This window comes from Henckelia pumila, chromosome 3 (genome assembly GCF_033568475.1).
Source record: "Henckelia pumila isolate YLH828 chromosome 3, ASM3356847v2, whole genome shotgun sequence".
In the NCBI taxonomy this organism is placed as follows: Eukaryota; Viridiplantae; Streptophyta; class Magnoliopsida; order Lamiales; family Gesneriaceae; genus Henckelia; species Henckelia pumila.
The window spans coordinates 22,417,224-22,435,519 of NC_133122.1; the positions used below are offsets into that span (position 1 = coordinate 22,417,224).

The window sequence follows — 18,296 nt, forward strand, 5'->3', positions numbered from 1 at the left end:
ATATATAGTTTTAAAGAGAAGAGTCCCAAGTAGGGGTGCAAACGAATCGAATCGAGCCGAATAATGGTAAAATTTTAAGGCTCGAATTCGGCTTGATAAGAGTATATTCGAGTTCGAGCTCGATTCGAAGTTCGATAATTTCAAATATTCTGGCTCGAGTTCGACTCGAAATGAAGTTCGAGTTCGGTTCGAAATATTCGAACATATTCGGATATTATGGTTCGAAAAGTTCGAAATGTTCGAAAAAGTTCGAAAAATATATATATTTATTATATAATTATATTATATTAATTAAATATTAAGGCTCGCGAACTATCGAATAGAGTAATTTCGGCTCGAGCTCGGCTCGAAAAAAAGTTCGAACATGCTCGAATTCGGCTCGAATTCGATAAGCTCGAATACGAATCAAATATTTATCGAGCGGGCTCGTAAAGCTCACGAACAGGTTCGGTTCGTTTGCACCCCTTGTCCCAAGTATTAATTTTGATGAAATTGAATCTCCTCAACCATTGTCATCAAGAGTCAAAACTAGTTTTTTTCTTTCCAAGAGCTGTTATACTCAATAGCACCAGTTTTTATATGTCTGTTGGCTTTACCGTTTTTTAAAAATATGTATATACGTAGTTCAAGTTTTCGCCCGATTCACAATTCAATTTAATAAATACCACCGCAGCAAATGTACATGATCGACGAATTAAGCGATCACATGACCTAATATTCTACTTTGATTTACATATTAATTTTATGACACGAATATCATATGTGATTTGATTTATAAAAAAATATTATTTTTTATTATAAAAATGAAAGTGTTTGACCCGTTTCACGAATATAAATCAATTAAATTGTCCCACGTCTACCTACTCCTAATATTAATACTGCGTTTTTTTTTTCAACCTTACCAAATATCTAGTCTAATTATCATATTTTCTCTATCTCTCTTTTAAATTAATCTACCACTGTCATTAATATTTGAACTACTACGAGTACTTTTTTTATTATATATTAAAACTCTCATTAAATAAAATGAAAATTTTATTTTATTTTTCTTTTTTAAACTTGTTTGAGAACATATAAAAGCCTATTTATATGTGACACATGAAGTATATGACACACACTTATTAAACCCAATTAAGTAAATTGAAAACCGATGCTTTTATTATTAGCTATTTTCAACTACGTTGATTAATTGGACAATACTCAAATATTGGATTGGCGCCATCAAAGATGAATATCGATTGAATTAATAACATTCGTAATATACATATGCACTCAAACCTATAAATTAATAATATTGAATCATTGAATTTTATTAATTTATAGAGCTATTAATTAATTGATTATAAATTAATAATTTATTATATTCAAAAGTGCATTTTTTATGTAACTAATATATAATAATTCAATAATTCAATAAATATATATATATATATATAAATTAAATACTTCAATCAAAAAATATATATATAATAATAATTAAAAACTTTCAACAAATATATATATAATTAAATTGATGTAGCACTAGAAGTTTCTATATTATGTACTAAAAATGTTTTCATATTATTCAGATGAAAATGAATGTATCCATAAAATATAAATGTGGAATTTGAATATCGATATATTTATCTATATTATTAAAAAAAATATTCAGTTTACGAGTTTTGTCACTTTAGAGTTTAAACTAGAGTTTATATTTATTTTGATGTTTTTTCCACCTCTCCATGTTGCCAATCTAAAATCTAAAATTTTTATTATAGTAATAAATTATTTTAAAAATAACATAAAGCATCATATTTAAATAAATATTCTAATTTATTAACTCAAAAACTACTTAATCCCGAAAATATTTTATAAGAAATTAGTGCTCATAATAGGATATAAGTGAAAAATAGGAGAAATTTGAGGGGGCGAAATGAAATTAAGCAAGTTGCGTGCGGTGTAATTAACGACCCTGGCGGGGGCCATTACGTTGTTGAGGCGTCACACACTATTAATTTTCCCAAATTATTTAAGATTTTTCAGCCAATCATATTCGTTTAAAATGCCCTGTCTCTTTCCGACACGTGTACCTGCATAGGTACCCGCGCCAGTTCTTTGTCCTATTACCAACGTGTTTTAAAATTATTCTTCTTCACATTTTCAGTTGACATTATTAGCTTGGGTGAGCTACATCGGGTGGAGCTAAGCCCTTGGATTAAGAAAAGGCTCATATGATAATATGTGAGTCCCACATATTTTTATGTGGGCCCTATTGATTCAAAGGCTATTAGTCTCACCCTATTAGCTTAGCTCCACAAATCAATAATCAATTTTATTCCCAATTCAATTATAATACGAGTTTATTTTACGATTCGAATCAAACCCTTCATCCATTTCAATTTTAAGTTCTAATGAAAAAAATATGAGTGAGATTTCATCGATCTAGATTGTTATGTAGTAGATTTTTGTAAAAACGACGGTTTTTTTTGTGACGTAGAAATCCGCAGCCGCTATCTTTCGATGCGCTTTGGATAAACCTATGTACTAACGCAATAGCCTGCAAATTACGCTAATCAGGTAAACCACACTGGGCAAGCACTGTGTGACAGACTAGTTCAAGAAAGTGTTGGCAAGGAGAATCGAACTCCTGACCTCTGGCCAAGAGTTCACCTAATGCAATAGCCTTCAAACTACGCTAATCAGATAAAACAACGGTTTTTTTTAACGATTTTAATCACGACTACTAATGTCAAAGTTGTATTGTATATTTCAACCATATATTTATCTCACGCACAACACGGAGCATACGCGGGGGTTCAAGGGGATCCCAATTAACGTACAAGTTTTGGTGCGTTGAGTACTTGAGAGAGGCTGGAAAGGGAGCTGTTTGATTCCAGGAATCGTGTACCTAAAGACCTAATTATTGTAGATTCCATCAACACCCAATAAATTCCTTACTTGGCTTTAGTATTTATAATAATATAATATACATCACAAATAAATGGAAACTTGGAAAATTATAAACCACATCTTAAAATTTAAATTAAAATATTTCCACTTGTCTATACTCTATACCGTACTTTAAAGGTAAAAATCCCTTCTTTATTCTATAATAGGTGCTTTGAAATGTTTCTATTCTTTTTTAATATGTTTTATTTGAGACGGTCTCATTTCACGTGCCACGGGTTGATTCGACTCATATTTATAATTAAAATAAGAGTAGGTTCTAGTGTGATTGTTCCATAGAGATAAAGATTTGTGAGACGAGTTAATTCTGTCCATATTTACAATAAAAACAATATTTTTTCATATGTAATCTAATTAGAAAATCTGTCTCACAAATACTTGTGGCACCTTCTCACATGATTTTTTTTGTGTTAAATTAATACTTTTGTCATTTTTATTTTACTTTGAAACTTCAAACAAAAGATCTGTAAACAAATAAATACTCTAACAAATAAAAAACTAATTTAAAGAATATTTAACAAGAAAGTGAGTTTTCTTTGTAAGATGAATATTTTTTTAATAGATTTGAGATATATTGAATGGAGATTTCTTTAATTGAGTACGTTGTTGACAAATTATTATAACCTTTTGTCAAAAACTATAGCAAGCGGTTTATGGAATGCAGCACTTAACTAAAAAAATAATCGAACCATATATGTGGTGCAGTTTATGATTATTATTTTTAATCGCAATATTTAAGGAAAAAATAGAAAAAATGATGTAACGTTCGGAAATTTGCTACGTAAATCCGCATGCATAACTAAGAGATTTAATAAGTTTAAAATAATGTGAAAATGTGTTAAATTGTTTTTATGAGTGATTATTTAAATTATGTGATTTATTTTCATGTTTTAAATATTTTTTCGGCATTTAAATTTGTTTTCTGTGGTTTATGAATTTATTTGAGAAAGTTTATTTTATGATCGCGTAGGCGGGGCCGTGGACGGACGAGATGTTTGTTTTCACCCAAAATATTTTCGGAGATTTTTAGGAGCCTTAAAATATTATTTTAAGGTATAATTTGAAGAAAATTATGGTATTTATATATATGTATATTTAGATGTCCATTTTTACCCAAAATAAATCATTTTAATGACTTTTATTAAGTTTTAAAAATCACCTATTTTATTATTTCGGGATTTTTAAGTTTTTAGCAAATTATCATGTATTTTTTTAGTTTAAATTTTAGTAATTATCTACCCAAAGTATTTATTTAAATATTTAACCTAGACTACCCAAATATTATCCTAAGATTTTCTACCCTATCTCACGCCTCAACTCCCTAGCCGCCTCCCTCAACCTTTCTCCATCATCTTCATCGTTCCAGCAAGATTTTCACAGCCCCGTAGCCGAGCTTTTAAGATTTTATATTGGTTGGAGATCTGTTCGTCCCGGAGAGCCGTACGACGCGACATAAACGTTATTTCTTGCAAATATTCATCAAGGCACGTTTGAATCCCTTCTTGAACACCATTTAAGTCATATTATTCTGATTTTAGCATGAAAATTATGATGTTGCATGATATATGTGGTTTTAATAAAGAACATTCATGAACATGCATAGAACCTACGTTTTTAAAGCTTATGAATCAATTTTATCACGTTTTTCTGTCATGGATTGTTCTAGCTTGCTGACCAACGGGTTGAGGGTTGATATAGGGTCCCTAGGGTCGTGTTTGGATGACGGTTCAGTGGCTTTAGTCGTTGGTTTATAGATTGATCAATCGCTCAGTATGATGCCACCGACATGGATACGACCTGTTGAGAACTAAGAAATTATGATAAGACATTTTATGAGATTTATTAAATATGATGTTTATGTTTAGCATGATGATGAAGCATTATAATTATTTATTCATGTTTATATGCATAATATTTTAAGAGCATGCACGTATAATTATTATTCACGTATTTTATATGATGTGTGCTTGTGTGTGGTTTCATTTTGTTATATAAGGATAGAACGTGCTGAGCCTCTAGGCTCACTAGATTTAAATGGTGCAGGTGAGCAGAATGTTAATGAAGTTAATGTGTTCCCGACTGGTGGCGAGGGCATATGAGTATCCAGGCGGCTAGAACCCGTGACCATTGCTCTAAGATGATTTTTATGTTGAGACTAGAACATATATTTCCGCATATGTATTATTATTATAGATTTTTAGTATATGCATGGATTTTACATTTAAGTAATTATTTTCTAAGTTTTCATGAATTTTTGTGAAAGAAATATTATTTAGGAATTTTATTATGACATTCTTATAAATTATTATTTAGTAATTATTTTTAAGTATTTAATTGAATGCGTGTACCTTTATTGTATTTTTTGTGTATTTTTATTTTAAATTAAGTAAAGTTATTTTTAAGTACGATATATATATGTATGGGCATATATATATTTATATTCATTATTTTATAATAAGAGATTTAAAAAAAAAATTCAGTAGTAGTTTTAGGATGTTTCAAATGATGCTATGCAATTCAGTTCGAACGGTTACGCATGTTAATAAAAAATTTAATCACCTCTAATATTGGTCATGATTAACTAAATTCCACTTTTCTGGAAATAAAATAAGAATGTTTCCGTGAATTCTTTGGTCACTAACTCACTATAGGACAAATAATTTTTAGTTACATACTAAATTTCAAAATGTAATCAGAAAAGCAATTTGGTGAATAAAACCGAGCTGAGAGATGAGCCGAATCGAGTCGAATCGAGCCGAGCCGAGCCGAACCGAGCCGAGCCGAGCCAGGTAAGCTACATGCCAAACCAGATTTATTGCTATCGGCGACAACTCCATCACCACCACTAATTTCCCCAAATCCAGACAACAAACATTGATTAAACCAGCTGCCGAAAAGTCCTTTCTACCCTCCCTCTCACTCCATTGTGGTGCTCACAGATCCGGGGGCATATTCGTCACACAAATTGCCTTTCACTTTCCCCAAAAAGTACGTATTCTCCAAATTAGCAACCTAAAACCTCCAAATAAAACAGGGTTGTTTTGCTGATGTCATTAAAATAAATTAAATAAATTGGATTTATTTGATTGGCTGGCGATATTTAAGACTTGACGGGGCTTAACCAGCTTCTCTCTCTTTTCTCAACGCAGTGCTTTAGAATCCACTCGCTGTTTGTATTCTCTCTCAATCTTTGTTCTTTCCATTTTACCATTCATTTTTCCGATTAAAAGTACTGGGTTCTGCCATGGATTGAGAAATTTCCCATCTTTTGCTGAAAGGGTAATTTTCTTTTCCTTTCTTGCTTGCTGAATTTTCTGTTTTGAAGGGCTGGAAATTCGTTTATTTGAGCAGAAACTGAGTTGTATGTGTATGTGGGTCTAATTAGGGGATGATTTACGATAACTAGTTGATGTATTTTTATGGTGTTCTTGTTTTCTGCATTTGGTTCACGGGAAGCTCGTTCTGTATTCTTTTGGCTGTTGCTGATTTAGGAATTGGAAAAGAGCCGACACAAGTTCTTGGACTGCTGTAGTGTCTAATTGGTCAATTGTCTTGATCGTATTTTATTTTCTCTGTTCTCGAAACAGCGAAAAACACAGATTTATGTGTTTGTGCAGTTGTGCTTTGGCTTTTTTTCAGAAGCAGTGGTCTCTAATTATGTAGTATAGTTGTCTTAAGGTTTAATATCTTTTTTTTTTTCCCCCTTTTTCATTTCATTTTGTTATGTTTGGTATGGTACATCTTCAGATCTCAGATTTAATGCTGTGATAGCAAAATTCTCGAACTGGTCATCTTGGTTTGATTTAAGTCAACTTGTGGTTTTTGCTTGATTATCTTATTGCCACGTAATTTTACTGGTTTGGTAGGCGAAGGTGTTGATAGAAACATGGGAAACCGACGATTAAACTTAGCTTGTAGCTTGTAGCTTGTAACTTGTCTCATGTCAGCGGAATTAGAATGGACGGTGAATAGGCAGGTTTTCGATCCCATCTACTGCACTTGACTTTGGGCAAGCTGCAAGGCAATTTATTCAACTGCTTTTTTCTTGTGTCCAGCTCAGAATCACAAACCTCAGTTTTTTCTTGTAAACACTTTCCATTTTTTCTCCATTAGGAAGTGTGATAGTATGTATTAAACCTTTTTTTTGTTGTAAAATTAACTTTAGAAACTATGTTGGGATGGAGGAGTAGGAATTCATGCCACCCTTTTTTTTCTCTTCTTTTTTTTTAAGATTTGAGCTATAGGAATTCTTGAAGTGGTTTTTCATGTTAGAATTGACCTGAAAATTGTTAGAACTCTTCCAATTTTGATTGGCCAGTCATGCAAATCTGTGGCATGAATTCATATATGGTGATATTTTTTTTTGCCATTTCGGGGAGTTTCTCGGTGTCGTGCAGGATTAAAATATTAAAATTACTTTTGCTTGTCAACTGACCTGTCCACTGCTTCGGCATCTATATATTTTTTGACTAAATGCTATACAAGGCAAAGACTAAAGATCCAATACTCCGTAGTCACTGGCTACTCATTTTTGTCTAGAAAATAAATAATCTGTTTTGACATGGACTACATATAGTTATGTGCATGTGTGTTAGTATTCCTATAAAGCTGAAGCTGTTCTTAATATTTACCCTTGTAATTTTGCATAACTTCATGGCAACTGTCTGTTGTACTTTAAACCATGCAATTCATTTATTCATAATTATAGGTTCATGAAGTAAACCTCTTCGTCTTTTTATAACAGGTGATTGAATCTTAAGGACTCTGTACTTGCTGGCACGAATTGGAATGCCTGCTTGGGTTGAAGTTGCACTACTTTTTTATTTAAGAACCGTTATCCAGTTCTCTTAATAAGTGCTGTGCTTCTCGGAAGAAATTAATTGAATGGATAGGTCGGATACATCTGGTTTTGTGAGCGGTGGAGATAGTTTGTTTCAATTCATTTCTCTTGTTTTTTTCATTTTAATTTATGGATTTTCCTGTTAGAATCTAGTGACATTCATCCAACCGGCTGGCCCTTCATTCCTTCACATATAGTATAGGGATAAGTAAACCTTAAAATGAACATGTATTCTGCTTTTTGTGGCGATTTTGCTAAGAATGGTAAGGTCGGAGATACCACTCTACGATTGGATGGCTTTGGCTACAGTGTTCGTGAAACTGCCACATTTGGTGGCATTCAAAGTAATAGTGGTGATCGAGGAAATCGCACAAATGCTCCAGATGATGGGTGCAAATTAGTCCTTGGACTAGGACCGACCCCGAGTGCATATTCGAACGAGTATTCACCTTCGGTGCATAATAAAGCCAAAGAAATTGCAAATATGTACAATCAAGAACTATCATCTCAACGTGACTCGATTCTGAAGTTAGGGCTGTCTGGTGGCACTGATGTGGTTTCCAATGTACTCGAGTTTTCAGCTTCCACTCAAAGTCCTTTTGATGCAACTCATCTTCCAGATCAAATTTCTACAGATGGTTGTAGATTTGCTGCCCCTGTAGATGATGAGGGTTCTACATCAGCTAAGAAATCGGGTGGATACATGAGGAGACTTATTTTGGCACCGAGGATGGAAGCCTCCAAGATTTTGATGACCCCAAATAAGTTTCTTGAAATCAGTGTGAAATCCAATATACAACTTTCGCAGCCGAGTTCCGAACAGTCAGCTATCTCAAATTACACCATGAGTGCAGTTTCTGAGCCTGGAAGTGCTACAATGTCTTCAGATCGCAGAGGGAGCAACACAAAACGATGCCTGTTTTCTGGATGTATGAAAGGATCACGAGGAGCAACGGGTCTGTGTATTGGTCATGGAGGCGGCCAGAGATGCCAGAAGCCCGGATGCAATAAAGGTGCTGAGAGTCGTACCGCTTACTGCAAAGCCCATGGAGGAGGGAATCGGTGCCAGCATCTAGGATGCACTAAAAGTGCCGAGGGAAAGACGGATCACTGCATAGCACATGGTGGGGGAAGACGTTGCGGTTTTACAGAAGGTTGTACCAAAGCAGCACGTGGCAGGTCCGGTCTCTGCATCAAACATGGTGGTGGAAAGAGGTGTAAGGTTGAAGAGTGCCCCCGTAGCGCTGAGGGGCAGATTGGCCTGTGCATCTCTCACGGCGGGGGACGTCGGTGCCAGTTTCTCAGCTGTGCTAAGGGCGCTCAGGGAAGCACCATGTTCTGTAAAGCACACGGTGGAGGGAAACGATGCATATTTGCCGGATGCAACAAAGGTGCGGAAGGGAGCACTCCTCTCTGCAAAGGGCACGGTGGGGGGAAGCGTTGCCTATTTGATGGTGGAGGGATATGCCCGAAAAGTGTTCATGGTGGCACAAATTTCTGTGTTGCTCATGGCGGGGGAAAGAGGTGTGCTGTAGCAGGATGTACTAAAAGCGCTCGTGGGAAAACAGATAGTTGTGTCAAACATGGAGGTGGGAAGCGATGCAAATTTGAAAACTGTGACAAGAGTGCTCAAGGAAGCACAGATTTTTGCAAGGCACACGGTGGTGGAAAGAGGTGCAACTGGGGCGAGGGAAAGTGCGAGAAGTTTGCTAGGGGGAAGAGTGGGCTATGTGCAGCACATAGTAGTTTGGTTCTCGGTCGAGAAACAAGCAAAGGAGGAATGATCGGACCGGGTCTCTTCCATGGTTTAGTACCCGCTTCTTCTACTGCTAGGAGCAGCTTCGAAAACACATGTTCTTCATCGGGTGTGAGCATGATATCTGATTCTATCGACTCCTCGGAGAGGCCAAGAAAACAGCAGGAGCTGATCCCACCTCAGGTTTTGGTTCCTTTGTCGATGAAGACCATGTCATGTTACTCAGGACCATCGGGTTCGGAGAAGCGAGTGGGCGAGGATGCACGAAAGAGCTTGGATTTTGCGGTCCCTGAGGGTAGAGTTCATGGTGGTGGACTCTTGTCCTTGCTAGGGGGAAATCTTAACAACGCGGTTGATGGGATTTGAATTGGCTCCACTATTTATTGCATTCAATTGTGATCTTTGTATAATGTGTAAATTATGAAGTTCTTGAGGTGGAACTTTTCTAAACACTTCCGATATTGTATTGTTATGTCCAATTGAATATCGAAATAAAAGCTGTTACTATTGTTTTTATTTCCCTACACTTTATTACATTTCAATGTTATTTGACTAGTTTCTTCAACTTGGATTAAAGATCTCAAATTTTGTTACGTCCAAACATTTATACACCACTTTAACAAAAATTATAGTTTAATTCACATCATCCTTTATATTTATTTATCGTATTTAACACTTGTATCTCTCCTCAATTACAAGTATTAAAAAACCCTATAAATAATTAATACGATTGTTAAAATATATCAAATTAATTAATTTGTGTTTAGAAAAATAAATAAACAATACTAGCCAACAAGTAACTTGAGTTGCCAGCTGAGGGGATAATGAAATTCAGTTCAGATAAACAAAGCCATGCCAACCGCACATAAAGCGGCGCAGTCGTAAAGTTCCCGCCACCGCCGCCGCAGACGCAGCCCGATGATAGTTGCTCCGGTCTCCTTCCCGATCTCTTTCCCTTCCCACTCGCATTCCCTTAACTCGAGAAAATTGATTTCAGTGAAACCACTCAATGCAACGCCCCAGCAAATCTCCCTCGACTTCTCCCCACCCACTGACAATCCTCCACAGCCCAACAAAAAAACCGCCGTGGTGGTCATCGGCGCCGGTCTAGCCGGCTTAGCTGCCGCCACTCGCCTCCAAGCCGAGGGAGTCCCTTTCGTCCTCCTCGAGGCCTCCGACGCCGTGGGCGGACGTGTTCGTACAGACTTTATCGACGGATTCACCCTCGACCGAGGCTTCCAGATTTTCATCACAGCTTATCCTGAAGCACAGAAGCTACTCGATTACGATGCCCTTGATCTCCAAAGGTTTTACTCCGGCGCGCGCGTTTACTACGACGGAAGCTTCTTCACGGTGGCGGACCCGTTGCGGCATTTCGCCGACGCCTTGCAGTCTCTGACGAATCCCATCGGTACGTTTCTTGATAAGATATTGATTGCACTGACTCGAATTGGGGTTCTGATTCAATCTGATCATGACATTTTGACTGCGGATGAAATCAAGACTATTGCCTTGTTGAGGAAAATTGGGTTCTCGGATTCGATGGTGGACAGATTCTTTCGGCCATTTTTCGGAGGGATTTTCTTCGACAGAGAGCTCGAAACCACATCCCGTCTGTTCAATTTCGTGTTCAAATGTCTCGCACTCGGGGACAACACCCTCCCCAAGAATGGCATCTCTGCAATTCCCCAACAATTGGCGGGAAAATTGAATCCAGGCTCGATCAAATTGAATTCAAGGGTTGTTTCATTGGATCAGGAATCAGAGGAGGGCGTGATCGTCAAGTTAGAAAATGGGGAAGTTTTACAAAGTGATCTTGGAGTCATAGTAGCCATTGAAGAGTTTGAAGCTGTGAATCTTCTGGCAGGGAAAATGGATCCGAATCGGGTCAAGAAACCAGCTCGGAGCACAGTTTGTTTGTATTTCTCAGTAGACAGCGAAAAGGTCCCGGTTAAAGATCCGATACTGTTTCTAAACGGGTCGGGTCGAGGGATAGTTAACAACATGTTCTTCGCAACAAATGTGGCTCCTTCTTATGCCCCGCCCGGAAAGGCTTTGGTGTCTGTGTCTCTTATTGGGCTATACGACACCGTTCCGGATCAAGAATTGGCGGAACGGGTGGTGAAGGAGTTGTCGGGTTGGTTAGGCGAGGCTTCGGTTGGGTCGTGGCGGTACTTGCGAATGTACCGGATTGGATTCGCCCAGCCGAACCAATGCCCGCCAACTGATTTGGTAGAGGATCCGAGGCTGAATCCGGGGTTGTACGTATGCGGGGATTACGTGACGAGCGCGACGTTTGATGGAGCTTTGGCCTCCGGGAGGAGGGCTGCCGAAGCTTTGTTGAAAGATAGGGCGACTGTCAAAGTGTGACGCACAAGAAGTCTTGATCGTGAGATGTTAATGTTCAAGAATGAGAACAAGTTTTTTTTTGGTTGTATGTATGTATTGTTTTGATTTCATAGTGTGATTCGTTATTTGTTTGTGATTCCGGAAAGGTGACCAATCCACTATACTTGTAGAAAAGTCCGTGTGACTGACTTTGGTTACGATTAAGTTATGTTAAAAAAGTTTCAGTTGGAGCAAAAATGTAGAAAAAGTGGTCAATCATAGTTTGATAAATGTTGTCTGTGAAAAAAAATATTCATAATTATTTATATTTAAAATTTGCAAACACTGTTTCAGTACGTCAAATTTTTAAATAAAATTTTAATTTTTAGTTAAATTTATTTATAAGTTAATTTTTAAATATTATATACTTAACAATGTAAATTTATTTTTAAAAAAACCCTTAGAAACACCTGAATGTTTTTTTTAAAAATTGTTTCTCTTGAATATTTCTAAAATTTTATATATTATTCTTAAATGTTATATATTATTATTTAATATATTTATTGAGTTGATATAATTAAAATTATAGTATATATTAAAAATACTTTTTAAGCTTAATTTCCTACTAAACCCGGGAACCACATTAGCCCGATGCTGAATCTAATGAGGCTATACACGATATTTGAAGCCCACGAAAAAGCCCAACATGGAATACTTGGGCCCACATTTTGCGTAGCCTCACATTTTTCCCGAATAGAAATGTTTTGTGCACCTCATATAGTGGTAACATATAAATTATAATGTGTTTAATAGATTGCAAAATCTCTATATTCGTGTCTGATTCTTTCAACTCTCCCCTCTATATATATTTTACTTGAAAGTTTAATAGCAGCAAGTGCTTCTAAATTATAGCGGTTCAAATGTCTTCTTTAATCGAGTTCGAGCTAAAAGCACTATCCCGAGTTCAAAGGTCTTTAAAGTTTAATCAAGTTCGAGCGGCTTCTATACGTAAAAGCTCTATCCTGAGTTCCCACACTCGATCAGCACTAGGGGTGAAAGAAATTAATTATCGAATTTTCGATATACTGATATTACCGTATTAAAAAAATATCGAATTTTCGGTATACCAAAGATTTTGGTACGATAACAATATGAAATTTAAAAATTTCGATATATATCGGAATACCACGATATCGAAATAATATATAAAAATATATCATATTTTTAAATAATAAATCTATAAAATTTTAAAAATATAATGTTTTTTCGGTATAAAATCATATTCACCGATACTGTATCGAAATTTTAGTATACCGTAAAATTTCGGCATAATCAGTATATATTTATATGTATCGAAAATTTCGGTGCGATATCATTATAAAATATTCTTATACCGTAATTTTTGGTACATTATACAATATGCATTTTCGATACGGTACGATACGGTATACTACCCCATTCAGCACATTTTTTTTTTTTTTAAAAAATGCAAGTCTTAATCAATTTTTTGAATCCATTATATTAAACTGATTGATTTTATTTATTTTTCTCCTTATTTAACAAAAGCCTTTATTCCCATGAAGGCAAGTAAGTTAGGCAAAAAGGGGTGAGTTCAAGTAATGATTAAGGCGCAAAATGATAAAGATAATTTCTTTTGCCACTAAAAATTGGAAAGGGACTTCCCATTTACAGTGCGTCCACACGCACAAAGTAAGATACGAAACTGATGAAGTCCTCCGATGCAATGATATATGATATTTACCCAATTAATAAATAATGAATTTATTGAAATGTGTGACAAATCCAATCCAATCCAATTCTATCTATTTTCCAGCATTATATTTTGCCAAAATTCATAATTAATGAGAAATAAGATAAAGATATATCACACCAATAATTGAAACCGACAATTTCGTTGGGTTTTTTTGTTGTGACTGACAGACGTAGAGTCACATTGGAGAAAAAAATGTTTAAAATTGTCGAATTTGAAGCATACATGACTTAAATTGAAATTAAATGACATAAAAATTAAACTTGCAAAGAAGTAATAAATATATCGGATAATTTTTTTAAAAAAAATACTACAGATTTTTAGATATTATCATATTAATGATAAATCAGTGGGTTAACTTATCTATGGTTTCTCATTAGGGTATTTATCTTTGTTTTTTACAAATCATTTGATGAAAATAACAAGATTTTAGAGCTCCCAAAGTACAATGATTTGGAGTTAAAAGTTTAAACCTAATTATTAGGCTCAAATCACATCCTTCATTTAGTATGTCTCATGATAGATAAATATTATGACATCTATATGTCTATGGGTACCAATACTAATAGTCTACTTGGGCATTGATCTATCTTTCTCCAATTTTGAAATAATTTGGTAGGTATGCTTTCATTTCGATTCTTAAATCACAATTTAATTAGCTAGCCTTTTGTTGTGCATGTAACATGAATATGTATACCTCAAGTTTTTAGCTTTACATATTATTCTTATCCTATTTCTCAGATCAATAAAACTAAACTAAATAAAATGTCAAATATAATATATGTGTGTTTGTTTAGAATAAGTCTCTCTTGCAGATGTCGTGAGACCGCCCAATCAGTCCATATGTAATGAAAAACAATATTTCTTCATGATAGGATCGAGTTGGAAATATATATCACAAAATTGACTTATGAAATGTTTATGATACCTGTAATGTGTAAATGAGTACGAATTAATAATAACAGAAGATGTATAATGTACAATTAATGATGATGGAATTCAAAGTGAAAGTAATGATTTGATGGATCTAAAACCGAATGAAAAGTAATAACAAACTAAATGCAAAAAACATTGGGTTTGGCCATGAAATGGACATTTTATACCCAAAAGTGAGCAATTTCCTTAGAATGTGCGGTCAATAGGCCAGGATGAAGGATAAGTGTTCTCATTTTAGTGAGAAAAATTGGCCGTATAGAAGAACCTTGCACTCAAAATTATGGACCCCCCTCCACTTTATACAACGTACCACAGATAGAATCCTTCATTTATTTATTTATTTTTGAAAATTTTTGAAGGTTAATGCAAGTTTTCAGTAAAAAAATTATCATATTCAGATAGTGTCTGCTTGAAGTTATTTTAATTATTTTCAAACTTTTAGTAAATGAAATGTTTGAAAATTATATGTAGAAATTAATAATCATTTAAAATAAATTCGTGCAAACATTATCTCGGTACGATGAAAAACGAAAGAATTTTCAACCATTGGTTATGTGCCATGATAAGTGGCTCAAGTCAATATGAAATCCCATTCTTGAATGTGCAAAAGATTAGCATTTTCCAATTCCAACGTAGGATCAAATATTATTTTGGGGACCATAGAATCTTTGTTCAAATAAAATTTATATCTGAAACCATTTTCAATGTTGTCAATCATCCTCAACCTCATTAAGAATGAAAGGTCAAACAACAAATTGGGATAAATTGAATGTAAGAAATCTATTATTTGATAAACTCAATTATGGTTAAAGTTGACTAATGGCCCACAAGTTTATGTGTACAATTTAACATCATCATCATCATTATGATAACACATATCATGACACTCAAATAAAGAATACATATCATCATACATGTTCATGCATGCATGTATGATCCAAAAGGGCAACATAAGCTAACAACATCTTTCTCTTTCATCATGACAAGTCCACGAGATATCTTATTGCACTCAAAATTTCAAACTCAAAGATACAATAATTTCATACCTTACACCTGTTACAACTTATAAGTTATAACTTCGTCGTAATTTAGAAAGAACCAATGAGAAATTCCCGTTCTACCCCTCACCCGCAACATGAAGCCGTGTAATTCGAGTGATAGATATAAAGATGGATTTGAGAGATGAATTTCAAATGACACCCATTTTTAGATGTATTCGAAATCCATGCCATTATAATACTATTGAAATAATTGTATGAGTTGACATGTAATGGATTTGCAATTCACTTGAATTTTGTCTATCTACACAAGTCAAGAAATTTGAGATCATCTTTTCAAATTCATCTATCCAAACACAATCTAAAGTTGCATCTGAATTTGAACTTAAGGATTTTAAATCCATGAAAACATATCTATTTGTTTACCTGGGTAAATCTACTTGATACCGCATTTGAAATCCCAAGTTCCCAACTAGTTATATTTTTGAATCTTTTATTGTGAATTTCAAATACATAGGTAAAATATGGCCAAAACGAATGGCCAAAATGTATTTGGTCTAATTACATTGGTAAAATATGGGCAAATAAGTCTTATATCCACATAAATCTTGGCCAATATTAATTAGCAATATTTAAATTTCCAATTTATAAAGTTTTCCCTCAAATGCCAACAAATCCCGTTACTTGAAAAGTATCCAACGTTTTGTTAATAAATATTATACCCGCCGCCCGAGTGAGAAGAAGTGGCAGCAGCACACCACAGTACTTCAATTTTTGAAAAAAGGACCCAATCCTAAAAACTATTATAATATAATTATTATATTATTATTGCATACAAAAAACAAAAGCATATGCTTCAATCTTTGATCAAAATACACACAACTTCCATTTCACGTCAAACCCCTTCATTCCCTCTCTCCTCCCACACCTCCCACTCACTATAAATACCACTGTTATTATGAATTCATTCATCACCACCACTTCATGTATATATATACTCAATCTTCAAACATTATGGTACTTATCGAGTTGTAATAATATAGTATAGATACTTTGATCAAGATTTCTTGGTTCTTTTTTGGGATTGATGGGAGATTATAGCAGCTTCAACTGCAGCAACTTGCCGCCCGGATTTCGGTTCTACCCCACAGATGAAGAGCTCGTAGTTCATTTCCTTCAACGGAAGGCGGCGCTTTTGCCTTACCACCCCGATATCATCCCGGATCTCGATCTTTATCCTCATGATCCATGGGACTTAAGTGGTAACTAATTTATATTTACACTTCTTTTTACACAAACGCAGGTACTTTAGGTGCATGCATGTATGCGACAAGTGTTGATGTGACGTTCATTTATTGGATATACATGCTTTAATTTGAACCACGCAGCTAGCTAGCTTTCGCTAGACATGCGTCCATCACGTATCAAGATTCGCTAGTTATATATCAACTCAAAAAACGTCGCAATCTTATTTGTCCTTCCTAGATCATTTTCAATTATTGAAAACAATTTAAGTTTCTATACATACAATCATTCGAATATACTAGATTATCGATCTCTATATTTTCAGTCGTCGATCTCTATGAAGATATATGATCGACAACATTTGGTGTGACACGACGCTAGTATAAAATAACTATATATAACATGGATTAATTGTGCATGTAGGTAAAGCTATGGGGGAAGGAAACAAGTGGTACTTCTATAGCAGAAGAACACAAGTAAGAGTTACCGGGAGCGGGTACTGGCAGTCACTCGGCGTGGAAGAGCCGATATACTCGAGTGAGGGCTCTAAAGTTGGCATGAAAAAATATAGCGCATTTTACATAGGGGAACCAGCTCAAGGAGTCAAAACAAATTGGATGATGGAGGAATATAGGCTCTCTGATTCTGCTCCCACAAATAATAAAGCATCAAGATCAAGGAGAAATTCCAAGATTAATGTAAGATTTAAACACTAAACTAATGTATAACTAACTACATATATATATCTTTATGGGTATTTTCAAATTGTTTCTCATGAAATGTAATAAACTTTTTTTGTTTTTGCTGTAGGATTACACTAAATGGGTCATGTGCCGAGTGTACGAGAACGACGACGACGATGACGGGACTGAGCTCTCATGCTTGGATGAGGTTTTCCTGTCGTTGGATGATCTGGATGAAATCAGCTTGCCAGATTAATTTGGCTTAGTTTAATTTAATTCCCGTAGCTGAATGTTTGTAGGATCTCAAAATATTAATGTTTTGTGTCACCAAATGTTTGTACCAATTTAATTCGAGTGTAGCATGTGACGTTTATTTCATATATATATAATTTTTCTTGTCTTAAAATTCAAAATTTATTGTTATTGTTTTTTTTTTAATTAATCATATTGAATGATGGACGTTGCTTCAAAATTCTGTACCATTGATTTAATCATTTTGTTGGGAAGATTCTCACGTGCAGGGGTTTTGCTTGTGGGGCCCAATTACATATGGGCTTTTGTTGTTGGGTTGTGAGAACACATTTTTTAAAGCTTTTATTTATTTATTTATTTATTTATTTATGTATTTCAAACTTTTTTCAACATTGATGGCTATTTGGAAATTGTCTTGTATTGTAACAAAGATAAGAAAAATAAATAAATAAATAAACAATTCCTTTTTTTTTCCTTTAGATTAATGGTTGCTAAGGTCAGCATGCGTCATTAATGATGCAACCATCCTCATATATTTGAG

General features: G+C 34.8%; 3 protein-coding genes across 3 annotated transcripts; all 3 read left to right on the forward strand.

The window, feature by feature from the left end:
• Nucleotides 1-6,077: 6,077 nt before the first annotated feature.
• Nucleotides 6,078-10,058, forward strand: LOC140890692 (uncharacterized). Its single transcript, XM_073298672.1, has 2 exons — nucleotides 6,078-6,225; nucleotides 7,691-10,058. The coding sequence occupies exon 2, from the start codon at nucleotides 8,007-8,009 to the stop codon at nucleotides 9,906-9,908; it is 1,902 nt and encodes a 633-aa protein (XP_073154773.1). The 5' UTR covers nucleotides 6,078-6,225; nucleotides 7,691-8,006; the 3' UTR covers nucleotides 9,909-10,058.
• A 304-nt stretch (nucleotides 10,059-10,362) lies between these two features.
• Nucleotides 10,363-12,116, forward strand: LOC140892370 (15-cis-phytoene desaturase, chloroplastic/chromoplastic-like). The gene has a single exon (XM_073301228.1). It carries the CDS (start codon nucleotides 10,461-10,463, stop codon nucleotides 11,910-11,912), a length of 1,452 nt encoding a protein of 483 aa, XP_073157329.1. The 5' UTR covers nucleotides 10,363-10,460; the 3' UTR covers nucleotides 11,913-12,116.
• Nucleotides 12,117-16,515: 4,399 nt separating this feature from the next.
• Nucleotides 16,516-17,870, forward strand: LOC140893002 (NAC domain-containing protein 104-like). Its single transcript, XM_073302074.1, has 3 exons — nucleotides 16,516-16,837; nucleotides 17,244-17,518; nucleotides 17,631-17,870. Exons 1-3 carry the CDS (start codon nucleotides 16,663-16,665, stop codon nucleotides 17,757-17,759), a joined length of 579 nt encoding a protein of 192 aa, XP_073158175.1. The 5' UTR covers nucleotides 16,516-16,662; the 3' UTR covers nucleotides 17,760-17,870.
• The last annotated feature ends 426 nt before the right edge of the window (nucleotides 17,871-18,296 follow it).